Raw genomic sequence first — 26,477 nt, forward strand, 5'->3', positions numbered from 1 at the left:
AGGGGCAACCGGGACAGAACCCGGTGCCCCGACCGGGACTAGAACCCAGTGTGCCGGCGCCGCAAGGCAGAGGATTAGCCTAGTGAGCCGCAGCGCCGGCCAGGGTGAGGTTTTTATGTCCTATCAACTTCTTGCTTTGTGCTATGGTTCTGGCAATGGATTTTTCCTTCCATATTTCTAACTTCTTCTAGGCAACCATACCTCCAGTACTGTCACTAGCTCTGACTGGAGTGGAGCTTCTCGTTATTGCCTTCAGCATCCCTTGTTAGGTCCTCAGGAATTCTGATTCCTTCCTGCCCTAATTAGTAATCTAACCAGTAATTTTCCTCACTTTCAGCTATGCATAAAGATTTCCCTCCATTTTTATCTCTTTCTGCTTATTTTACAGAGACTTTTTAAAAGCTAAAATTATCACTGTGACTTGAATGTTCATAATGCAACTTTAAAATACAGAGTTGAAAATGACACACGCTTATTATAAAAATATAAATGCAAAAACAGCAAGCAAGGAAAAGTTCATAATTCTACCATCCAGAAATTATCACTTGTAGTAGTTAATATTTAGTTAACATGCATACATATATCTTTTTGTATTATAGGAAGTCAATTTACCACAATTTGCTCACATATTTGCATCTTGTAAGACACAGGTTTCTTCCTGTAACACAACTCATTCTGTGTGTAGTTATCATACCATCTTTGCATTGCTTTATGGGAATTAGGACTTAAGGGACTGATGCAAAAACTCTTTTCAAAAAAAGATTATTAATTTTTATTTGAAAGATAGAGTGACACACAGAGAGAGCAAGAGTGAGAGTGAGAAAGAGAGAGGGAGGAGGAGAGAGAGAGAGAGAGAGACTTGGTTATCCCCAAAGAAGGAGCCCAAAACTGCATCTCATTACCCATGTGGTTGGCCTGGGCCCAGGTATCTTGGGTCATCTGCTGCTGTTTTTCCAGATGCATTATCGGGGGGCTGGAATGGAAGTAGAGCAGCCAGTGTTAAAACCAGCACTCCAATATGGGATGCCAACACCACAATTGGTGCTTTAGCCTGTTGCACCACAACACTGGCCCCATTGCAAAAACTCTGACTACTGTGGTTGTTATGAGTAATAACTGTCTTATCTCTGACTATGGAGACTCACATCTTCTATCAGCATCTGTGAAATCATGACAAGCTAACCTGTTAGCACACAAGCAGGGTAAAATATCAGACCTTTCACAGTTCTTGAGTTCAATTGACAAGGATGAGATGTTGCCAGGCATGACTTGCTAAAAGATAAAGTTTTGGGTCCTTATGATTTGATCAGTTGGATTTAAGGGAAGCCCTGGGAACTTGGTAGTGAACATGCTGACTAAATTGGCTAATTAGACCATAAACAATCCCCTACTTTACTCTTATAAAGGTGAATGAGGAGATAATTGCAAACCTAGGTTAGAAACAGCTGCCTAAGTAGTGCCTTGGTTACTGCTAATTGCCCTCCGAGTAGGCAAGCTTTCTTGTCAATCTGATATTACACCTCCATCTGTCCCATTTTGACGTTTAGTACTGATATCTGTCCTTAGTGGGCAAATGATTATGTTCTCTGACAACAGTTACATATATGCACAGCTATGCTGATGATTATAGAAGACATTCATTGCTGCTTTAGTTACAAACCAACTGAAACATAAGGACTTGGGCTTGCTTGGGAGATGAAGATGCAGGCTGCATAATGTCTAGAAAGGATGGCAATAGCCATGATCTAATGGCAAACTTCTACAGTGCACTGTGACAATCTTTTGTACGTTCCCAGCGTCTTTTTTTTTTTTTTTTGAAGTGAGTTCTGGCTGCTGTAAAGTAGTTTTGACTCTACCTGTGGTGAAATTACAGATAGGCACTGATTAGTGTCCAAGCTTTCTGTTAGTATGCTGATGAAGGTGACCCAGTGGAAAATGAGAAACTGACCAAAAAGAATACTATAGCCATTATGTTAAAACCAGGCAAGAATTTATGAGACATTATCATGGCAATGGGACAGCAGCCACACACAGCGTATATAGGTCACTGCTGTACAAGCAATGCTCAAGTCACAAACTCTGCAGCTTTATATAGAAAGTTGTGGGGAGCAACTGAGACTAGACTAAGTTACTGGAATTAATACTTATTCTATGCATCTGCTCTCCCACAATATGGCGCTGGGGAGGAGCAAACAACTACGCAGCTGCCTCATCAGTTTGATAAGCTGCAGGAGCTGATCCTGCTCCTGATTGGAGGAGAGCAGCGTGCTCGGCGTGTGGGTAGCAGAGTTGGGATTGGTGGAAGAGGACTATAAAGGAGGAGAGAGACAACATGCACCAGGAATATCTGAAGGAACACCTGAGCAGCCCCCCGAGAGAGCCGGCCGGCGGTGTGCCGCTCCTCCGCGGAAGTGGGGAAAGTGGCAGGGGGTGCCGCCCCTTCACGGAGGTGGAGGGGTCGACAGCCAACCCGGGAAGGACCAGCAGCAAACCCGGGAAGGGCCGAGCAGACAAAAGAACAGCGCAGGGTCCTGTGTCGTTCCTCCACGAATGGGGGAGCAACAGAAAGTAGTGTAGCCATAGCTGCTGAGCCAAAGAGCTCTCAACAATGAAGCAGGTGGTGTCAGTTATGAAGACCTTGCTACCTGTTAAAGGGTGTTGGGCAAACAACATTGGAAATTCTCTTGGTTGAGCCATTAAATGCTGCTACGTGAGTTGAAACCAAAAGCATGAGGTCTTGTTTAATGGCATGATTTGCTTTCTCCTCTGCATCCAATGACACCCCCTTACCCTTTATGTTAACCTCAGCTGCTTTGTAGTAAAACGTGATTAGAGGTGGAGTCAAAGTCTCCCTATCCATAAAGGGTATGGAAATTTCTATAGACCTATCCAAGTTTGTGGGAAACTTCATGGAGTGTACAGATCCAATTTTTTATGACTCTGTTGAGTATGGGTGCTCAAGTCACCATCTTAACCCAGACCAGTGGTAAAATTCACTTGGATTCAGTTTATGCAGCTTAGGTAAGGCTCATAATGGGCAAAGGAACTAATTTCGTGTGCATAGGGCTTTTTAAGATAGTTTAATGACTGTTGTTCCAATGTCTGAATGTATAGTTGGAATTATTGTGTTACATGCTTTATCATCTCCATTCCTAAGTTCCAGACGGATTGAGCCCTGTGTAACAAAGTGCTCTTCAAACGTATAAATTATTTCCCATGTTGTTTTCCTGTCCTCCTCCAGATGCGCCAAGTGAAACACCAGAGAATACCGGGAGGACAAAGGGAAATCACAGCCTTCAGTAAGGATTTAAAGGTAGCAAGAAAATTAAGAGATGCATTATCTCAGTAAGACATCCCTGTATGACCAGTGAAATTGACTAACGAAGCTGAGGACTTAAAATGGGTTATCACCCAGTGGATCCAGCCTGTTGCTTCCATATCTCAGCTGTTCCAAACAGTGTGACTCCATCAAATCCATTACACAGACGAATGGCATCTGGCATGCTATCTTGGACATTGCCAGTGCCACCTTTGCTATACCACTGACACTTGAGAATCAAGATCTGTTGGCAAACATTTGTGGTACTCTCCCAGGAGTACCTGCATATCTACCATTTGTCACTAGTGAGAGGATCCAGATTTAGCATGAGTACTTAAACTTTATGATGTCCACAACTTTCACTGTATAGATTGTGTGCTACTGGTTAGTAAGACAAATGTTTTATGCTCAATGACCATGAATGTGGCATTATATTTCCATTAGCAAGGGTGGCTGATAAATACTGACAAAATTCAGGGGCCTGCTTGCCAGGTAAAGTTTTTTGGCATTACCTAGGCAGATTTATAATGGTCAGTCCTTTTGACAGTCAAAGAAGCACTGTTGTCTCTCTGTCCCCTACCTTCCACCTCCACCACAGAACAGAAAGCCCAGCACTTTAATGGACTCTGGGAATGGAAGATGGTGTATACCTTACTTGTTCATTCTACTTTGGCTATGATAGTGGCTAATCCACCAAGAGCATCCTTTCCATGGGGCCAGATCAAACAAACAGGTCAATTCAGAAAGTGTCCAGAAATCTGTGATCCACTGTCTGGAAATATACAATCCTAATGACTTCTTGTATTGATAGGACACTGTGAAGATAACTCTTGGGATTTTGGACTTTTTCCCCTCTAACATGGCCCCTAGGTATACCGTTTTAAGAAATATATTTATTTATTTAAAAGAGCCACAGAGAGGTGGAGGCAGAGCGGCCTTCCATCCTCTGGTTCAATCCCCAAATGGCTTCAATGGCTGGAGCTGGGCCACTCCGAAGCCAGGAGCTTCTTCCAGGTCTCACGCAGGTGCAGGGGCCCAAGGACTTGGGCCATCTTCTGCTTATCCAGGCCTTAGCAGAGAGCTGGATTGGAAGTGGAGCAGCCAGGACTTGAACTGTCACCCATATGGGATGGCAGTAGCTGTATCTGCTATGGCACTGCGCTGGCCCCAGGTATACTTTTAAAATTGGTTCTTTCCTTGAGTACCTGATACCAAGAGCTACTGAGCTCCTCTCAAAAATGAACACCTTACCTGTGGGGACATTTTGGGCATTTGACTTATTTTCCCCCTTTGTCAGACTTAGTAACTAACAAGGTAGAAAGGGCCCAACAAATCTTAACTGGTCAAATGAAAGAGAAACATTCAAGAACACGAAGTTCCTGGCCTCATCTCTATTTTGACTTTATATGACAAAGCACAATTTCCCCTTCGGGGGAAGCCTGATCCTTCACATTGCCCTCTGCAGAAAGCTGGTAGCTCAGCGGGGCTTTGCTGTAAACAGTAAAGTCCTCTGTCTCTGACCTGGAGTCTTCTGCAGTATTCCCAAACCCAGTGGAGTGGAACCTCTGCAGATCCTTAAAGTATTAGCAATGGGAATGGGACATTCACAGAGACATGGTTTTCTGCAAAAGGAAGGAAAAAAGGCCCTCATGGGCTTGGTTAGAGACTATGAGACGATTCCCTGAATTTCAGTAGCACATATTCTCACCCATGTGGTTGGTGTGGGTGGTGGCATGGGTGGTAAGCCTTCCACTTCTACCTATTATGATTGTTTAAAGGCTGAGTGGTACTAGGCAGGCTTGAAACAAACTACCCAAATGGTACTTGGTGTGTTGCCCACTGTCCTCTGGTGGAGAGGTGGTGAAGAAAAGAATAACCTCAGCTGCTTTAAAGATAAAAAACTCGGCCGGTGCTGCGGCTCACTAGGCTAATCCTCCACCTTGCGGCGCTGGCACACCGGGTTCTAGTCCCGGTTGGGGCACCAGATTCTGTCCCGGTTGCCCCTCTTCCAGGCCAGCTCTCTGCTGTGGCCCGGGAGTGCAGTGGAGGATGCCCAAGTGCTTGGGCCCTGCACCCCATGGGAGACCAGGAGAAGTACCTGGCTCTTGCCATTGGATCAGTGCGGTGCGCCGGCCGCAGCAGCCATTGGAGGGTGAACCAATGGCAAAGGAAGATCTTTCTCTCTGTCTCTCTCTCTCTCACTGTCCACTCTGCCTGTCAAAAAATTAAAAAAAAAAAAAAGATAAAAAAGATAAAAAACTCAGTGTGCTGGGAAAGTTCAGGGAGGTGAGGACACATAGTTTTATAGCTCTGTGTGATATGGCTGCCCAAGGCTGTAAGATAGAACCACAGTAGCATGTTCCAGAAAGAAAGGGGCCCCCAAGCATGGGAATTCTGGAGGCACAGAAGTACATAGGAAGAGATGGAACTTACCCTGGGATGAGGAGTTCTGTTCTTCCAGCTCTACCCCACAGACTAGCCTCCCTGGCACCCTCGCTCTCCCTGTGATCCTAGACTGGAAACAACATCAGCTCCTGACAGCTTTTGGAGCTATTGTGGCCCCTTCCGTGTGGGTTAGTTTTGAGTCCTGTAGGGAAAAAAAATATCAGAAATCAACTGATAAAATTTAGGCAAAATATATGGTTGGGGAAGAGTGAAAAGTGGTCTTAGGTGTAGGGCCCTCTGCTAATTTTATGTTATAGCTTCCAGTGCCATGTGATGAAATTGATATGTCTTATGCTTGTAGGGTGAATGTTATTGGGGAATGCAGTATGTGTCATTTTTCACAGGTGTGTGGATTAGGATGTAAGTGTCTCTGCCTTCTAATGTCCAGAGATATGTGATGTCCTGTTGACTCCAAGTAGGAAGCCTCGGTTTCAGTGACTGATTGTGTTACCATGCCTCTCCTAACAGGGGTAGCTGATATACGCTAACAAATTCAAGGGCCTGCTTGCCAAATACGTTTTCTTGGGACTATGTAGACAGAGTTACAATACTTAATTTATTTTCAGTCAAAAAAAAAAAAACAAAAAACTGCTGTCTCTTTGCCCCCAACTCCACTACCAAAAAGGAGGCCAAATATATTTCTTAGTTTTTTGGGAATGGGATTCTATATATACCTCCTCTGGCCATTCTACTTGCAAATTAGCATTATCTGAGTGAGGCCCAAACCAGGATACTTTCCTGGACAATGGTAATAGTGTGTTCAGGGATTCATCTGATGTGGTCCTAGCATCATTTTGGTTTTGGAAAATTGACAGCTATCAATTGTGTCAACACCCTACCCTCCACTCTGCCATCTGAAGCATAGCTACTGTTTCTGTGGGGAGCAATCCGGACTGGACTAAGTTACTGGAATTAAGACTTATTCTATGCATCTGCTCTCCCACAATATGGCGCTGGGAGAGAAGTAAACAGCTTCCGCGCAGCTGCCTCCAGTTCAACCAATTAACTGTAGGACTTGCTCCTGATTGGAGAGCAGCGTACTCGGCGTGTGGGCAGCCGAGTTGGGATTGGCGGAGGAGGACTATAAAGGAGGAGAGAGACGGCATGCACCAGGAACATCTAAGGGGAACATCTAGCTGAAGGAACACCCGTGCAGCCCCCGAGAGAGCCGGCCGGCGGTGTGCCGCTCCCCTGCGGAAGTGGGGAATGTGGCCAGGGGGAACTGCCCTTCCACGGAGGTGGAAGGGATAGTAGCCAACCCGGGAGGAACCAGCAGCAAACCCGGGGAGGGCCGAGCAGACGAAAGAACAGCGCAGGGTCCTGTGTTGCTCCTCCACGAAGAGGGGGAGCGACATAATGGTGCCGTGACTCGGATATGAAGCCTAGGCAGGGTTTAGTGTCGTTCCTCCACAAAGAGGGGGAGCGACAGTTTCAATGGGACTGTGGATTTACAGAGACTGCCCTAAATATACCTGAGCCAGATTCACTGATGGTTCAGCTAAGCTGAGACTTGGATGTTATCAACTGGGCTACTGTGGCTGTTTAGCCTAATGGCCAGCTACACAGAATCAGAAATGGGTGTGGTTGTTCCACTCAGTGGGCAGAATTCTCCCCCAAGAAACTTGTTATATTTTAACTTTCTCTTGGGATAGTGCCAATGGCCTCACCACTTGGTATGCTATTTGGAAAATTAGTCTGGCAGATGGAAGACATCCCTCTTTGGGGCTGCAACTATAGAACTAGATTGCTACTACTAAAAGAACCACCCAAGTCACTTGTAGATACAGACATAAGGGCATGTTCTCTAATGAGGCTGACTGGAATCAAGTTGCTAACTAAGCCTCTGTTTCCAAGACTGCCACTGTTATTGCCTGGATTTATCATCAAATTGGATACAACAGCACATCTACCCTCAGAGCTTGGCACAAAAACAAAACAAAAAGAACCTTTGGTAAAGTTTCTTATGCAGAGATTACCATTGCATGCCAGACTTGACTGTTACCAAAAGTTAAGCCATTTATTTTGATATGGTGCTCATCCAGAAGGATAATAACCAGTTGATCAAGTGCACTGCTTGCCATGTTTCTGTACGTTGGTATACACGGGGGCATAGTGGATCTCTGTAAATTTTATAAAAATTCCTTTCTCCTCTTGGACTTGACTCTTCTGGATAAAAGGTCTAGATAGCATTAGTAGATAATTGGGGAGAGATGAAGCTGTATTCATTGCAATAGGATACACTGATTTTTGAGGTGATTGAGGGAGAATAACAACCTTAATACGTGGGGAAGAATTATGTATAACTCAGGAAAGAGTGTTGAGATATGTTCATGATCTTTGTTTTTCTTTTTTTTGTTGTTTATTTATTTTTTAACTTTTATTTAATGAATATAAATTTCCAAAGTACGATTTATGTATTACAATGGCTTCCCCCACATACCGTCCCTCCCACCCACTACCCTCCCCTTTCCCACTCCCTCTCCCCTTCCATTCACATCAAGATTCATTTTCGATTATCTTAATATACAGAAGATCAGCTTAGTATACATTAAGTAAGGATTTCAACAGTTTGCTCCCACACAGAAACATAAAGTGAAAAATAATAGATGATTTTTTTTAAATGATGATGAAATCAGATCAGACCTATTGTCATGTTTAATCCCAGTGAGAGTCAAGTAGGGAGTTGATAATTTCTTTTTTTTTTTTTTATTTTACAGAGGATCAGTTTAGTATGCATTAAGTAAAGATTTCAACAGTTTGCACCCCCATAGAAACACAAAGTGAAATATATTGTTTGAGTACTCGTTATAGCATTAAATCTCAATGCACAGCACATTAAGGACAGAGATCCTACATGAGGAGTAAGTGCACAGTGACTCCTGTTGTTGACTTTAACAATTGACACTCCTGTCTATGGCATCAGTAGTCTCCCTATGCTCCAGTCATGAGTTTCCAAGGCTATGGAAGCCCTCTGAGTTCTCCGACTCTTATCTTGTTTAGACAAGGTCATAGTCAAAGTGGAGGTTCTCTCCTCCCTTCAGAGAAAGGTACCTCCTTCGTTGAAGACCTGTTCTTTCCACTGGGATCTCACTCGCAGAGATCTTTTGCCAGAGTGTCTTGGCTTTCCATGCCTGAAATACTCTCATGGGCTTTTCAGCCAGATCCGAATGGCTTTAGGGCTGATTCTGAGGCCAGAGTGCTATTTAGGACATCCGCCATTCTATGAGTCTGCTGAGTATCTCGTTTCTCATGTTGGATCACTCTCCCCTTTATTTATTCTATCGGTTAGTGTTAGCAGGTACTAGACTTGTTTATGTGCTCCCTTTAACTTTTAGTCCTTTCATTATGATCAATTGTGAACTGAAATTGATCACTTGGAATAGTGAGATGGCATTGGTACATGCCACCTTGATGGGATTGAATTGGAATCCCCTGGTATGTTTCTAACTCTACCATTTGGGGCAAGTCAGCTTGAGCATGTCCCAAATTATACATCTCTTCCCTCTCTTATTCCCACTCTTATGTTTAACAGGGATCACATTTCAGTTAATTTTTAACACTTAAGAATAACTGTGTATTAATTACAGAATTAAACCAGTCATATTAAGTAGAACAGACAAAAAAATACTAAGAGGTATAATGGATTAAGTTGTTCATTAACAGTCAGGGCTATGCTGATCAAGTCACCATTTCCCATAGTGTCCATTTCACTTCAGGAGGTTTCCTTTTTGGTGTTCAGTCAGTTGTCACCAATCAGGGAGAACATATGGTATTTGTCCCTTTGGGATTGGCTTATTTCACTCAGCATGATGTGTTCCAGATTCCTCCATTTTGTTGCAAATGACTGGATTTCGTTGTTTCTTACTGCGGTATAGTATTCTAAAGAGTACATATCCCATAATTTCTTTTCCAGTCTACCATTGATGGGCATTTAGGTTGGTTCCAGGTCTTAGCTATTGTGAATTGAGCTGCAATAAACATTAGGCTGCAGACAGCTTTTTTGTTTGCCAATTTAAATTCCTTTGGGTAAATTCCAAGGAGTGGGATGGCTGGGTCGAACGGCAGGTTTATATTCAGGTTTCTGAGGAATCTCCAGACTGACATCCATAATGGCTTGACCAGTTTGCATTCCCACCAACAGTGGGTTAGTGTCCCTTTTTCCCCACATCCTCGCCAGCATCTGTTGTTGGTAGATTTCTGCATGTGAGCCATTCTAACCGGGGTGAGGTGAAACCTCATTGTGGTTTTGATTTCCATTTCCCTGATTGCTAATGACCTTGATCATTTTTTCATGTGCCTGTTGGCCATTTGGATTTCCTCTTTTGAAAAATGTCTATTGAGGTCCTTGGCCCATCTCTTAATTGGGTTGTTGGTTTTGTTTTTGTGGAGTTTCTGGATCTCTTTGTAGATTCTGGTTATTAACCCTTTATCTGTTGCATAGTTTGCAAATATTTTTTCCCATTCTGTCGGTTGTCTCTTCACTCGCCTGACTGTTTCTTTTGCAGTACAGAAACTTCTCAATTTGATGCAATCCCAATAGTTGATTTTGGCTTTGACTGCCTGTGCCTCCCGGGTCTTTTCCAGAAACTCTTGGCCTGTGCCAATATCTTGCAGGGTTTCTCCAATGTTCTCTAGTAACTTGATGGTGTCAGGTCGTAGATTTAGGTCTTTAATCCATGTTGAGTGGATTTTTGTGTAAGGTGTAAGGTAGGGGTCCTGCTTCATGATTCTGCACGTGGAAATCCAATTTTCCCAGCACCGTTTATTGAATAGACTGTCCTTGCTCCAGGAATTGGTTTTGGATCCTTGATCAAATGTAAGTTGGCTGTAGATGTTTGGGTTGATTTCTGGTGTTTCAATTCTGTTCCATTGGTCTATCCATCTGTTTCTGTACCAGTACCATGCTGTTTTGATTACAACTGCCCTGTAGTATGTCCTGAAATCTGGTATTGTGATGCCTCTGGCTTTGTTTTTGTTGTACAAGATTGCTTTAGCTATTCGAGGTCTCTTGTGCCTCCGTATAAATTTCAGCACCAATTTTTCCAGATCTGAGAAGAAGGTCTTCAGTATCTTGATTGGTATTGCATTGAATCTATAAATTGCTTTTGGGAGAATGGACATTTTGATGATATTGATTCTTCCAATCCATGAGCATGGAAGATTTTTCCATTTCTTGGTATCCTCTTCTATTTCTTTCTTTAAGGTTTTGTAATTTTCATTGTAGAGATCTTTAACGTCCTTGGTTAAGTTTATTCCAAGGTATTTGATTGTTTTTGTAGCTATTGTGAATGGGATTGATCTTAGAAGTTCTTCCTCAGCCATGGCATTGTCTGTGTATACAAAGGCTGTTGATTTTTGTGCATTGATTTTATACCCTGCTTCTTTGCCAAACTCTTCTATGAGTTCCAATAGTCTCTTAGTAGACTTCTTTGGGTCCCCTAAATAAAGAATCATGTCATCTGCAAAGAGGGATAGTTTGAGTTCTTCCTTCCCAATTTGTATCCCTTTAATTTCTTTTTCTTGCCTAAGCTCTGGCTAGAACCTCCAGAACTATATTGAATAGCAGTGGTGAGAGTGGACATCCCTGTCTGGTACCAGATCTCAGTGGAAATGCTTCCAACTTTTCCCCATTCAATAGGATGTTGGCTGTGGGTTTTTCATAGATTGCTTTGATTGTATTGAGGAATGTTCCTTCCAAACCCAGTTTGCTTAGAGTTTTCATCATGAACGGATGTTGTATTTTATCAAATGCTTTCTCGGCATCTATTGAGATAATCATATGGTTTTTCTTCTGCAGTCTGTTAATGTGGTGTATCACATTGATTGTCTTGCGCACATTAAACCATCCCTGCATACCAGGGATAAATCCCACTTGGTCAGGTTGGATGACCTTTCTGATGTGTTGTTGCATTCTATTGGCGAGAATTTTATTGAGGATTTTTGCATCTATGTTCATCAGGGATATTGGTCTGTAATTTTCTTTCAATGCTGCATCTTTTTCCGGCTTAGGAATTAAGGTGATGCTGGCTTCATAGAAAGAATTTGGGAGGATTCCCTCTTCTTCGATTGTTCTGAATAGTTTGAGAAGAATTGCAGTTAGTTCTTCTTTAAATATTTGGTAGAATTCAGCAGTGAATCCATCTGGTCCTGGGCTTTTCTTTGTTGGGAGGTCCTTTATTACTGTTTCAATTTCTGTCTCAGTTATGGGTCTGTTTAGGTTTTCGATGTCTTCCTGGTTCAATTTAGGTAGGTTGCATGTGTCCAGGAATCTATCCATTTCTGATAGGTTTCCCTGTTTGCTGGCATACAATTCCTTGTAGTAATTTCTGATGATTCTTTTTATTTCTGTGGTGTCTGTTGTTACGTTTCCTTTTTCATCTCTGATTTTATTGATTTGGGTCTTTTCTCTTCTTTTTTTAGTTAGTTGGGCCAATGGGGTGTCAATTTTGTTTATTTTTTCAAAAAACCAGCTCCTCGTTTGGCTGATTTTTTGTAATGTTTTTCTTGATTCAATCCTGTTGATTTCTTCTCTGATTTTAATTATTTCTCTTCTCCTACTAGATTTGGGTCTGGTTTGCTGTAGGTTTTCTAGATCCTTGAGGTGAATTGAGAGCTCATCTATTTGGTGCCTTTCCAATTTCTTGATGTAGGCACCTAGTGATATAAACTTTCCTCTTAACACTGCTTTTGCTGCGTCCCATAAGTTTTGGTATGTTGTGCTGTTATCCTCATTTACTTCCAGAAAGTTTTTGATTTCTCTTTTGATTTCTTCTATGACCCATTGTTCATTCAGGAGCATGTTGTTCAATCTCCATGTGTTTGCGTATGCTCTAGGGATTCCTGAGTTGCTAATTTCCAACTTCATTCCTTTATGGTCTGAGAAGCTGCATGGTATGATTCTAATTCTTTTGAATTTGCTGAGACTTGCTTTATGGCCTAGTATGTGGTCAATCCTAGAGAAGGTTCCATGTACTGCTGAGAAGAATGTAAAATCTTTAGCTGTAGGCTTGAAAGTTCTGTATATATCTGTTAGATCCATTTGGGCTATAGTGTCGTTTAAATCTACTGTATCCTTGTTGATCTTCTGTCCTGTTGATCTGTCTATTTCTGAGAGTGGAGTATTGAAGTCCCCCAGTACTATTGTATTGGGGTCTAAGTCTCCCTTTAAGTCCGTTAACAAATCTTTTAGATAAACCAGTGCCCTGTAGTTAGGTGCATATACATTGATAATTGTTATATCTTCCTGTTGAATTGATCCCTTAATCATTATGTAGTGTCCCTCTTTGTCTCTCTTAACAGTTTTTGTGGTAAAGTTTATGTTGTCTGAAATTAAGATGGCTACGCCTGCTCTTTTTTCATTTCTGTTGGCATGGAATATCTTTTTCCAGCCTTTCACTTTCAGTCTGTATGGATCTTTGTTGGAAAGATGTGTTTCTTGTAAGGAGCAAATAGATGGGTTTTGTTCCTTAACCCAATCAGCCAATCGGTGTCTTTTAACTGGACAGTTCAGGCCATTCACGTTCAATGTGACTAATGATAAGTGGTAACTTTGCCCTGCCATTTGCCAAAGATAAGTTCTAATATATGCTTTGAATTCCCTGTGATCTTTTGCTGTGAGGTTTCCTTCCTTGGTTTCCTTCCTTTACCTTCTTTCATATTGATGACCGTGTTTCTTTGTTTCTGTGTGTAACACATCTTTAAGCATCTTTTGCAGGGCTGGACGAGTGGCAACAAATTCTTTCAATTTCTGTTTGCTATGAAAAGTCTTTATTTCACCTTCATTCACAAATGATAGCTTTGCAGGATATAATATTCTGGGCTGGCAGTTTTTCTGTCTTAGTACCTGGGCTATATCTCGCCATTCCCTCCTAGCTTGTAGAGTTTCTGATGAGAAGTCAGCTGTGAGTCTGATTGGAGATCCTCTGAGAGTAATCTGACGTTTCTCTCTTGCACATTTTAGGATCTTTTCTTTATGTTTCACTGTGGAGAGTTTAATTACGACGTGTCGTGGTGAGGATCTCTTTTGGTCGTGTTTATTAGGGGTTCTGTGAGCTTCCTGTACTAGGATTTCTCTGTCCTTCTCCAAACCTGGGAAATTTTCTGCTAATATCTCACTAAAAAGGCCTTCTAATCCTTTTTCCCTCTCCATTCCTTCAGGAACTCCTAGAACCCGAATGTTGGGTTTTTTAATAGTATCCTGAAGATTCCTGACAATATGTTTTAGATTTCTAATTTCCTCTTCTTTTCTTTGGTCTGACTGTATCCTTTCCTGTTCTCTGTCTTCTAAGTCCGATATTCTCTCTTCTGCTTCACCCATTCTGTTTGTAAGGCTCTCTATTGTGTTTTTCATTTGATCTATTGAATTCTTCACTTCAGTCACTATCACAGTTTCCTGTTGTACTAGTTGTTTCGTTTCATTTTGATTCCTCCTTAATATTTCATTTTCACGAGAGAGATTTTCTATCTTGTCCATTAAGGATTTCTGTAGTTCAAGAATTTGTTTTTGAGAACTTCTTACTGTTCTTATCAATTTTTTGAGATCTGCTTCTTGCATTTCTTCTATGTCATCATCCTCATAATCTTAATTGGGGTGTCTTTTTCATTTGAGGGCTTCATGGTGACTTCCTTGTTTTTATTACCTCGGTTTTTGCGTTTGTTATTTGGCATATTGGAGATATTTGGTTTCTTCAGTGTGGTGCTTTTTCTTGTTATACTATGACTCTAGATTAAGTGGACTATCTGTTTTTGATGGAGCCTTAGGGCTTGAGATGGGTGTGGCCTGAGAGCTCTGTTTGGTGTGCCAAAGGTGACACTCCCAGGTTAGGTGTGGTAGATCTCTCTCTCTCTCTCTCTCTCTCTTTTTTTTTTTTTTTTGATTCAAAAGGGAAGTAATTCTGCACAGCTGAACGAAGTTGGAGGTAGTTAGCAGGCAAATGATATACCCACAGGAGCCAGAGATCAGAAGCTCTTTCCCAAGGACCACACAGGGAATCTGTTCGGCCCTCAGTGTGGGCTCAAATTCTCCTTCAGTCTCCCACTGGGTTGCCAAAGTTACAGAATTGTAGCGTCTCTGGAGAGTGCTCATGTGAATTCCGTGAGTTCTCTCCCCCACCGTCTCTTTTTTCACAGTCTCAGTTCAGTAGCACCACAAATTTACTAGGTCCTAATCTCCTGTTAATTCGCCCCGCCCAGAGTCAGGTTTTTCTGCTAGGCTCAGAGCCGGTGCAGACCTGCGGTCGCTCTGCTTATGACGTATGTCCAAGATGGCGCCTGCTCTTTGTCTTGCTCGCCCTTGAGAGGTGAGCGGAGAGAGAGAAACCCGTGTTCGTACCAGTCACCTTTTTTTTTTCCTCTCTCTCTCTTCCAGTTAGCCTGGTGAAGTCCCCCCCCCCCCGGGGGTCGTTCCCTCTAGTCTCCTCTCTCCGCTTGCCTGCCGGTGTCTCGGGCTATTGAGGTTCGGCTCACCTCGTGTTCCAGCGCTGGTGTGTTGAGTCTGCCGCTGGTGTCCCGAACTGTGGGCTCCCACGCTCTCCACGCAGGTCCGCTCCCCTTCCAGCACCGATGTGTAGACTCGGAGCCCTGGACGTCCCAAGTCTCCCCGCTGTTGTCTGTGTGGCACGCACTCCCCTTCGAGCACTGGCGCGCAGACCCTGCGGCTTGCGCGGCTCGGTCCCATGGCTCGGCTTCCGCGGCTCGGTCCCGTGGCTCGGCTTCCGCGCGGTGGGCGACCTTGTTCTCCCAGTAGGTCCTCCGATTCACGGCCACTCGATCCAGAAGAGTTTCCTCTGCAATATTTTCCTGGTTCTTTTTTCTGAGGCTACCGTAACTCCCCTTTTATTAAACTAAATTTTCCCGGACTATCAGTGCGCGCCCTCACTATTCCGCCATCTTGGCTCCGCCCTCTGATCTTTGTTTTTCACAGTGACCCTTGTGTCTTCCCTGGTGTGACTCTCTCAAACTCTTGCATGTGATTTTTGCTTAACTACGTGTTGGGTCTGCCATCCCATCAGATGGTGTGATCATGTCTGATCACCCTTCTCAACCTTCCAGAGATGGTTATTGACAATAGCAGGGTATGGACCCAGATCTGCAACTCCCATTCGAAACATCTGTCAACACTTCCAGATGTCCTTTCCATCCCTACTATTGAGCTCTCCATCTTTCAGTGGGGCCGATTAACTGCCACCTGACTGGTGGTGTGGACAAATGAAGCATACTGGACTGAACTCTTAGAATTATTTTTGCAAAAACAAAGACCAGAACAAATTCATTAAATGGAACTGGGGATCCCAATATTTGCCATTTGGTTGAAAATTTATCTTGAAAGCACTGTCGGCCTCTTGTCATCCCTTTCCCTAATTAGTATATATCCTGCTTAAACAGGATCCAACTATTTTAAGTGGTTCTTTCCAGGGGCACCATTGCCTATCCTTGTATATGCAGCCGGGGCAGATAACTTTCTTAGCTTGCAAGAACAGTAGAATCTCAGGTCCTTCACATTTCTTGATCTATATATTTCCAGATTGCATAGATGGATGGATAGGTTAATATATAAATAGATATCTGCAAATTTTAAAAGAATAGAAACATGCATGCTCTAATAGTAAAATTCTTAAAAATTTTACTAGAATTAACAGAAGTAAAGGAGCTCATGAATGCTGTGTTCCCTGACCTTTATGCCAATTAGATTGTTAGCTGTGTGTGGTTTTTTTTAACCACCTCTTTTTTGTTCAAGAGGCAGAGATCCAGACAGACCTGCTATCTATTGGTTCTCTCCTGAAATGTCTGGGAGCTGAGAACTCAATCTAAGTCTTCCACATGGGTGGAAATTACCCGACTACTTGAGCTATCAGGGCATGTGTTGGCAGAAAGCAGGAATTGCGAGTAAAGCCAGTACTCAAACCCAGGTACTCCCATATGGGATGCAGGCTTCCCATGAGGCATTGTAACCACTAGGCCAAATGCCTGTCTCCTATTTCTGATGTCTGTATTTCATATTGGTTTTGTTATTTTGTTGCTAAGCTACTTTATATTATTTTTATCATCCTTACTTTGAATATATGTTTTCATTAAATGGTTTTGTAGTGTGAAGTACTAGATGGAATCTGCTTCTATTTCTTGGTTTGTTCTTCTAGACTAATTCTTGACTTTTCAATGAGAGCTGGAGGAGATATGTTGAGTGAAATAAGCCAGACACAGAGGGACAAATACTGCATGTTCTCCCTTGTGTGTGGAGCCAAAAAACAAACAAACAAACAAACAAACAAAAACCAACTCTGAATAGAATGTTAATTAGTAGGAACTGGGAGGGTGAGAGGGAGCAAAAGAGTTGGATTATTGTGTCTATATTATTTGTTGGATTATCTCTCTGGCTGCTTGCTGATAAGCTATCAGAAGGAATCTCAAGTGTTTTGTTGATTGACCTTTTTTTTTTTTAAAGATTTATTTATTTGAAAGAGTTAACAGTGAGACAGGAAGAGGCAGAAAGAGAGAGGAGATTTTCGATCTGCTGATTGACCAAATGGCTGCAATGATTGAGACTGGGCCAGGCCAGCCAGGAGCTTCTTCCAGGTCTCCCTCAGAGGTGCAAAGGGCCCAAGCACTTGGGCCATCTTCTGCTGCTTTCCCAGCCTCATTAACAGGGAGGTGGATCTAAAGTGGAGTAGCCAGTACTTGAACTGGTGCTGATATGGGATGCCAGTGCTGCAGATAGAGGCTTGACCTGCTGTGCCAGCATCAGCCCCTGATTGACCCTTTCTCAGAATGGCCCCTGGGAGAGAGATCAGCCCATGTTGTGCCTTACTAGAAAGACTTGGAGTTTGTTGTTGTTCCCCTTATTTTTCATCTAAAATCTTATTTTTATGTTTTACTTTCCCCTTTACATCCAGCTGTTGCTTTTTCTTTGAGATATGATTTACACACCAAAAAATTCACCCGTACCAAGTGTACACCTGAATTTTCATGAATGTTGGGAGTGTAAAGCTAAACAAGACCAGGGTACAATTCTTGATGCAGGATCTGGATTTTACTCTCTACTGAGACCAAAAGTAATGTCCTATATTGGGGGTACTTCCCTCCAGGAGTGCTGTAATTCAATTTCCCCTGTTTCAGCTGGAAATTATCGAATGCTGGAAGCTCTTCTCTCTGCTGAAGATTGGAGAGTACTGTGGGGATTCTGACTTTTTCCTTTGGTTCTCCTGCTTGCTTCCTCAGTTTCCTTTGTTCCAAGTTAGAAGATATTACTAAAATTGTAAACTTACTGATATTAGAAACTACTGGGTCACTGAGGCCTGATAGAACCTGTCAGGTCACTGGGCCTGAACTGCCACATTCAAGGAATCTCGGCTCAGATAGACAATGTAAAGGCTAGTAAAATGTCCATTGGGCTAGAAAGCCCCACACCTGACACTCCAAACTGTGGAGACAGAGCACTGTCAACTTCCCTAGGGAGCCTTTCTGTTCCTCTGGGACCCTAGCTTATCAGGGCCCACGTGGCATTCTGCACCTCCCCCACAAGCAGTTCAGGAAGGGGAATCTGCCTGCTGCTCGAAGGGCATGAAACCTGGCTTCAAACCCCGTGTCTGTCTGGGGAGGCTCAAACCCCACTCTCTTTACCCCCAATTCTGTCCCTTCTAAAATGAAGTCTTCTGTACTTTAACTAGCTGTCTCTTCACCTTCCTTGAATCCTAAAATCCTAAACCTTAACAATTGATTCATCTTTTTTTCCTCATAATTGATTTTAGGGCTACAGGTAGAATTAGAAATCACATAACTGTGCAGGTTACACTGGAAAACTATGTGTCATTGCTTGGCAGCCACGTTTTGATGTTAAAGATGAATGATTGCACTCCATTGTCTGTCAAGCAGCTGCTTGTGAATTTCAAGGCTTTCTATGATTATACTTTGTGTTTGTTTCATTAGCTTAGTGGACAAATTTCTTCCATTTCTGTTTTAACATGGTTCATCTCCTCTGGAACTCATGTTGGAGTTTTACTCCTGCTAGCAAGTATTAAGAAAATGAAAACAATCTGACTGATGTTTGCAGGTGGGAGACGACAGTGATTAGATAAGGTCATGAGTGGAGGTCCCATCATTGAATTATGGTGAGTATATCAGAAGAGAGAAAAGCAGAAGATGCATGTACTCACGCCCACTTGCGCACATGCCTACACAACGCATGCACACCCAGCCCTCCAGTCTGTCACCATGTGCTACCCTGCACCGTGTCAGAGCTCTATGAGCAAGGCCATCATCAGATGCAGCGCCTTGACCTTGGGTCACCGGAACTGTGAGCCAAATAAACTCCTTTTCTCTGAAATTTACCCATTGTGTGATATTGTGTTATTAGCGGCAGAAAATAGATTAAAACAGCCAGTTTGCTTTATTATGCGACTTTAATTTAGAAGTCTCCATAATCCTTATTTGGAATCAGTAATGATATATGGGTTTAATAAAATGTCAGTAAAAATTTTTTTGTGGGGATGATGTGGTGCAGCAGGTTAAGCTGCCGTCTGTGAAGCTGGTACCCCATAGGAGCACTGGTTTGAGTTCTGGCTACCCCACTTCCAATTCAGCTCCAAGCTAATGTGCCTGGGAAAAGCAGTGGAAGATGGCCCAAGTACTTAGATCCTTGGCACCCACATGGAAGACCTAGATGGATCCCAGGCTCCTGGATTTGGCCCAGCCCAGCCCTGGCCATTGTGACCATTTGGGGAGTGAACCAGTAGATGCAAGATCTCTCTCTTCCCCCACTGCCTACTCTGTCTGTCTCTTCCCCTACCCCATGATGCTGCCTTTCAAATAAATATATTTTCAAAAAACTTTCTGTGACTACTAAAAATTTCCCTGTATTCAGCTGAATACAATTTCCTTTCCAAATAGAAAAAAATGAAACTTTCCTAGCTTTTTGCTTCTTTTCTTCTAAACTTGGTTCTCTCTGTGTCCCAACACTTGTCATTAATATGTTGTTGGACCCCATTATACTTTTTTCATCATTCTCTTTTCAATGTTTGTCTTATTATGGGATAATACATATCCCCATGAGATATGTATTGTGAGAAATAGTACATAAACTGTGTGAACTTTTTATTTATTTGTATTTGAGGGTGAGAGACAGAGGAAGAGAGTTCTCATCCACTGGGTTAGTCACCAGATGCCTGCAGTGGCTGCGATTGGGCTGGAGCTGGGGACTCAATTCAGTCTCCCTCATGGGTAGTAGGAAACCCAATAAGCCATCACCACTGCCTACCACATCTGGTTTGGCATCAAACCAAGGAATTCTCATGTGGGTTGTGAGTGAAACCATTACCCCGGCTTAAAAAAAAGTACATAAAAAGCTCTCCCTTCCCTACTTGTCATTTTTTTGTTGAAAATTCTATCACTCACTTCTAACAATAACAAATATCTTGACTGTTGTAACATTTTTTAATTCATTCAGCCAGTCTGTTTCTTTTAACTGTAGAGTTGAGGCCATTTACATTCAAGGTGATTATTCTTAAGTAACAACTTTGCCCTCCATATTTCCATTAATAGTCCTATTTTTTACTTTGGGTTTCCTTTGCACTTTTACTGGCAGATTTTCTGCCTTCACCTTCATTCGTAGTAATGTCCATTTTTCTGTGTTTCTTTGTGTAGCAGCATGTCCTTGAGCATCTTTTGTAGGGCTAGGCTAGTAGTGACAAATTCTTTATTTTTTTTTAAACTTTTATTTAGTAAATATAATTTCCAAAGTACACCTTATGGATTACAATGGGTTCCCCCCACCCATAACTTTCCTCCCACCTGCAACCCTTCCATCTCCTGCTCCCTCTCCCATTCCATTCACATCAAGATTCATTTTCAATTATCTGTATATATAGAAGATTGATTTAGTATATATTAAGTACAGATTTCATCAGTTTGCACCCACACAGAACATAAAGTGTAAAATACTGTTTCAGTACTAGTTATAGCATTAATTCACATTGGGCAACACATTAAGGACAGAGATCCTACATGAGGAGTAAGTGCACAGTGACACCTGTTGTTGACTTAACAATTTGACACTCTTGTTTATGGCATCAGTAATCTCCCTAGGCTCTTGTCATGAGTTGCCAAGACTATGGAAGCTTTTGAGTTCGCCAATTTCGATCTTATTTAGACAAGGTCATAGTCAAAGTGGAAGTTCTCTCCTCCCTTGAGAGAAAGGTACCTCCTTCTTTGATGGCCCCATTCTTTCTACTGGGATCTCACTCGCAGAGATCTTTGATTTAGGTCCTTTTTTTTGCCAGAGTGTCTTGGCTTTCCATGCCTGAAATACTCTCATGGGCTCTTCAGCCAGATCCGCATGACTTAAGGGCTGATTCTGAGGCCAGAGTGCTATTTAGGACATCTGCCATTCTATGAGTCTGCTGTGTATCCCGCTTCCCGTGTTGGATCGTTCTCTCCCTTTTTTATTCTATCAGTTAGTATTCACAGACACTAGTCTTGTTTGTGTGACCCCTTTGACTCTTAGACCTATTAGTGTGATCAATTGTGAACTTAAATTGATCACTTGGACTAGTGAGATGGCATTGGTACATGACACCTGGATGGGATTGTATTGGAATCCCCCGGCACATTTCTAACTCCACCATTTGGGGCAAGTCTGATTGAGCATTTCCCAAATTGTACATCTCCTCCCTCTCTTATTCCCACTCTTATATTTAACAGGGATTACTTTTCAGTAAAATTTTAAACACCTAAGAATAATTGTGTGTTAATTACAGAGTTCAATCAATAGTATTAACTAGAAACAAAAAAGAAATACTAAAATGGATTAAGTATTATATTGTACATCAACCGTGAGGACAAGAGCTGATCAAGTCACTGTTTGTCATAGTATCCCTTTCATTTCAATAGGTTTCCTTTTTGTGATTGGTTAGTTGTCACCAATCAGGGAGAACATATGGTATTTGTCCCTTTGGGACTGGCTTATTTCACTCAGCAGGGTGTTTTCCAGATTTCCTCCATTTTGTTGCAAATGACTGGATTTTATTGTTTCTTACTGCAGTATAGTATTCTATAGAGTACATGTCCCATAATTTCTTTATCCAGTCTACTGTTGATGGGCATTTGGGTTGGTTCCAGGTCTTAGCTATTGTGAATTGAGCTGCAATAAACAGTAAGGTGCAGACAGCTTTTGTGTTTGCCAATTTAATTTCTTTTGGGTAAGTTCCAAGGAGTGGAATGGCTGGGTCGAACGGTAGGGTTATCTTCAGGTTTCTGAGGAATCTCCAGACTGACTTCCATAGTGGCTTAACCAATTTGCATTCCCACCAACAGTGGGTTAGTGTCCCTTTTTCCCCACATCCTTGCCAGCAACTGTTGTTGGTAGATTTCAGTATGTGAGCCATTCTAACTGTGGTGAGGTGAAACCTCATTGTGGTTTTGATTTCCATTTCCCTGATTGCTAGTGATCCTGAACATTTTTTCATGTGCCTATTGGCCATTTGGATTTCCTCTTTTGTAAAATGTGTATTGAGGTCCTTGGCCCATCTCTTAAGTGGGTTGTTGGTTTTGTTTTTGTGGAGTTTCTCGATCTCTTTGTAGATTCTGGTTATTAACCCTTTATCTGTTGCATAGTTTGCAAATATTTTTTCCCATTCTGTCGGTTGCCTCTTCACTTTCCTGACTATTTCTTTTGAAGTACAGAAACTTCTCAATTTGATGCAATCCCAATAGTTAATTTTGGCTTTGACTGCCTGTGCTTCTGGGGTGTTTTCCAAGAAGTCTTTTCTGGTACCTATATCTTGCAGGGTTTCTCCAATGTTTTCTAATAATTTGATGGTGTCAGGTTATAGATTTAAGTCTTTAATCCATGTTGAGTGAATTTTTGTGTAAGGTGAAAGGTAGGGGTCTTGCTTCATGCTTCTGTACATGGAAATCCAGTTTTCCCAGCACCATTTATTGAATAGACTGTCCTTACTCCAGGGATTGGTTTTGGATCCTTGATCAAATGTAAGTTGGCTGTAGATGTTTGGGTTGATTTCTGGTGTTTCAACTCTGTTCCATTGGTCTATCCATCTGTTTCTGTACCAGTACCATGCTGTTTTGATAACAACTGCCCTGTAGTATGTCCTGATATCTGGTATCGTGATGCCTCCAGCTTTGTTTTTGTTGTACAAGATTGCTTTAGCTATTCGAGGTCTCCTGTGTCTCCATATGAATTTCAGCATTTTTTCCAGATCTGAGAAGAATGTCTTTGGTATTTTGATTGGTATCACATTGAATCTATAAGTTGCTTTTGGGAGAATAGACATTTTGATGAAATTGATTCTTCCAATCCATGAGCATGGAAGATTTTTCCATTTTTTGGTATCCTCTTCTATTTCTATCTTTAAGATTTTGTAATTTCAAACTAGTGTCTGCAAATACTAACTGATAGAATTAAAAAGGGAGAGAACGATCCAACATGGGAAGCGAGGTACACAGAAGACTCATAGAATGGTGGATGTCCTAAACAGCACTCTGGCTTCAGAATCAGCCCTTAAGTCATGCGGATCTGGCTGAAAAGCCCATGAGAGTATTTCAGGAAGAAAGCCAAGACACTCTGGCAAAAAAAAAAAAAAAATGACCTAAATGAAAGATCTCCGCAAGTGAGAATCCAGTGGAAAGAACAGGACATCAAAGAAGGAGGTACCTTTCTCTCAAGGGAGGAGAGAACTTCCACTTTGACTACGACCTTGTCTAAATATGATCAGAGTTGGTGAACTCAAAAGGCTTCCATAGCCTTGGCAACTCATGACAAGAGCCTAGGGTGATTACTGATTTCATAAACAAGAGTGTCAAATTGTTAAGTCAACAACAGGTGTCACTGTGCACTTACTCCTCATGTAGGATCTCTGTCCTTAATGTGCTGTACATTGTGATTTGATGCTGTGACTAGTACTCTGTCGCTCCCCCATTTGCGGAGGAACGACACAGGACCCTGTGCTGTTCTTTTGTCTGCTCGGCCCTTCCCGGGTTTGCTGCTGGTCCTTCCCAGGTTGGCTGCCGATCCTTCCACCTCCGTGGAAGGGCGGCTCCCCCTGCCACTTTCCCCACTTCCACGGGGGAGTGGCACACTGCCGGCCCGCTCTCTCGGGGGCTGCTCAGATGTTATCCGGATATTCCCCTTAGATGTTCCTGGTGCATGTTGTCTCTCTCCTCCTTTATAGTCCTCTTCCACCAATCCCAACTCTGCTACCCACACGCCGAGCACGCTGCTCTCCTCCAATCAGGAGCAAGATCAGCTCCTGCAGCTCAGTCAATCAAATTGGCGAGAGGCAGCTGTGTAGAAGTTGTTTACTCCTCTCCCAGCGCCATATTGTGGGAGAGCAGATGCATAGAATAAGTCTTAATTCCAGTAACTTAGTCTAGTCCGAGTTGCTCCCTCAGTACTCAAACAGTATTTTTCACTTTGTGTTTCTATGTGGGTGCAAACTGTTGAAATCTTTACTTAATATATGCTAAACTGATCTTCTGTATATAAAGAGAATTGAAAATGAATCTTGATGTGAATGGAAGGGAAGAGGGAGCGGGAAAGGTGAGGGTTGCAGGTGGGAGGGAAGTTATGGCGGGGGAAAACCCATTGTAATCCATAAACTGTACTTTGGAAATTTATATTCATTAAATAAAAGTTAAAAAAAGGATTTTGTAATTTTCATCATAGAGATCTTTAACGTCCTTGGTTAAGTTTATTCCAAGGTATTTGATTGTTTTTGTAACTATTGTGAATGGGATTGATCTTAGCAGTTCTTTCTCAGCTGTGGCAATGCCTGTGTATACAAAGGCTGTTGATTTTTTGTGCATTGATTTTATATCCTGCTCACCTACTCTGTTGTTAAGACTTTCCACTCCACTTTTTATTTGATCCATTGAATTCTTCATTTCTAGCATTTCATGCTTATTTCTCTTTAGTATCTCAATTTCATGGGAAAAATTTCATTCATATCATGTATAATTTTCTGTAGTTCATGAATTTGCTTCTGATTGCTTCTCGGTCATCCAATGATTGGTTTTCTGAATTCCTTTTCTGGCATTTCTCCAATCTCTTCATCTTCACCTTCTAATATTGAAATGTTGTAGTGTTCCTTCGGGAGGCACACAGTGTCTTCCTTATTTTTATTTCTCGAGTTTTCTCCTTTGTTTTTCAGCATTTGTGTAGTTGTTTTTTTTTTATTGTCTGGTGACTTTCATCTTTGGTCTATGTCTCTGTGGCTTACTGTGATGTGTAAACTTTCAGTGAATACCAAGAGGTATGTTCTGGGTGTGGCCAAGGTGCTCTGTTCAGTATTCCAAGGTGGGGCAAGTATCCAAGGTAAGAACCCCATTGGGCTTGATAGCTCTCCTCTGGTTATCTGGATGGAGGAGAATGGTTTCTTCTGTTGGTGTGATCCAGCCTTCTCCTCACAGATGCAGGATGCCCCGTTGTTAGTCCCTGGTGTACTTGGCACTCCTCTGCACTGCTTTATGAACTTCACATTTGATCTGTAGAGTCTTTCCTGTGAGCACACTTCTCACTGTTATGAGCTGCTATAGGTAACCAAGGAGTTTGGGGATTGCAAAGAAGCGCTCTGTAGTTGCCCAAGGCCTGGGCACATGTTGTGTCCTCTTATGCAGTCACTGTTCTCTCAGACTCAGCTCCCTGCCAGGGTGGTTTTTTCCCTCTGGTTAGGTCTGTGGATTGTGGGTGCACAGAGCCCCCACCCACTGCAACCCTGCTCACTTCTCAGTGGTGGTGGGCGGGTATGTGAGTCCCATAGGTGGGGCTTCCCCTCCTCTCCCATTGCCAGGCAACTGGCACCGGTACAGCTTGTGCAGAGGGAGAAGGAATTCTTCTGAAATGTTGTTGCCCTCGCGTTGCTGGGCACACACACGGGAGGTAGGGGCAGTAGCCATCTGCCTGCACCCCCAAAAAATGGTGTTACCCTTCTCCCAGCTGGCTGCAGGTCTTTGCAGTAGCAGAGTGGGGGAAGGGGAGGGGGGAGAGAGGTGTGCCACCTCCTTATTTATTTATTTATTTATTTCTCGTCCCATCTCTGCTGTTCCAGGTGGCTCGTATGGAACTTCAAAAGCCGTTCACCAAGTTCTCCCTCCCACTATTATCCGCAGTACAAGGCTCAATTCTAATTATTTCTTTTCTCTTACTAATTTTGGGTATGTTTGTTGTTTTTCTAAGTCCTTGAGATGCATTTATTTGGTGCCTTCCAATTTCTTGATGAAAACTGCTATAAACTTCCCTACTAACACTGCTTTTCAGTTTTGATATATGTTGTGTTGTTGTCTTCATTTGTTTCCAGAACTTTTTTGATTTCTCTTTTGATTTTTTCTATGACCCACTGTTCATTCAGGAATGTGTTGTTGAGTCTCCTTGTGTTTGCATATGTTCTAGAAATTCTTCAGTTGTTGATTTCCAGCTTCATTCCATTGTTTTCAAAGAATATGCAGGGTATGATTTTGATTTTTTTGAATGCTCTGAGACTTACTTTATGGCCTAGCATGTGGCCTAAGCTAGAGAAAGTTCCATGCACACAATATTAATAGCCTTTGTATACACAGACAATGCTGTCGTTGAAAAAGAGCTCTAATATCAATCCCATTCACAAAGGCCACAAAAATATTAAATACCTTGAAATAAATTTTAAAAAGAGGTCAAAGATATTTACAATGAAAATTACAAAACACTAAAGAAAGATATAGAAGAAGACACAAA

General features: G+C 42.3%; 1 protein-coding gene across 12 annotated transcripts in view; it reads left to right on the top strand.

The window, feature by feature from the left end:
• Nucleotides 1-26,477, top strand: part of C2CD6 (C2 calcium dependent domain containing 6) — a 200,151-nt gene that overhangs the window by 100,664 nt on the left and 73,010 nt on the right. For 9 of the 12 annotated variants that reach the window (XM_051849266.2, XM_051849268.2, XM_051849275.2 and 6 more), the window contains one exon: nt 3,242-3,313. The exons of the other annotated variants lie outside the window; for them this stretch is intronic. In XM_051849266.2, coding sequence (XP_051705226.2) covers nt 3,242-3,313 — 72 coding nt within the window. The remainder of the gene's footprint in view (nt 1-3,241; nt 3,314-26,477) is intronic. 12 annotated transcript variants of the gene reach the window in all.

The sequence above is a fragment of the Oryctolagus cuniculus genome, chromosome 3 (assembly GCF_964237555.1).
Source record: "Oryctolagus cuniculus chromosome 3, mOryCun1.1, whole genome shotgun sequence".
NCBI classification, from domain to species: domain Eukaryota; kingdom Metazoa; phylum Chordata; class Mammalia; order Lagomorpha; family Leporidae; genus Oryctolagus; species Oryctolagus cuniculus.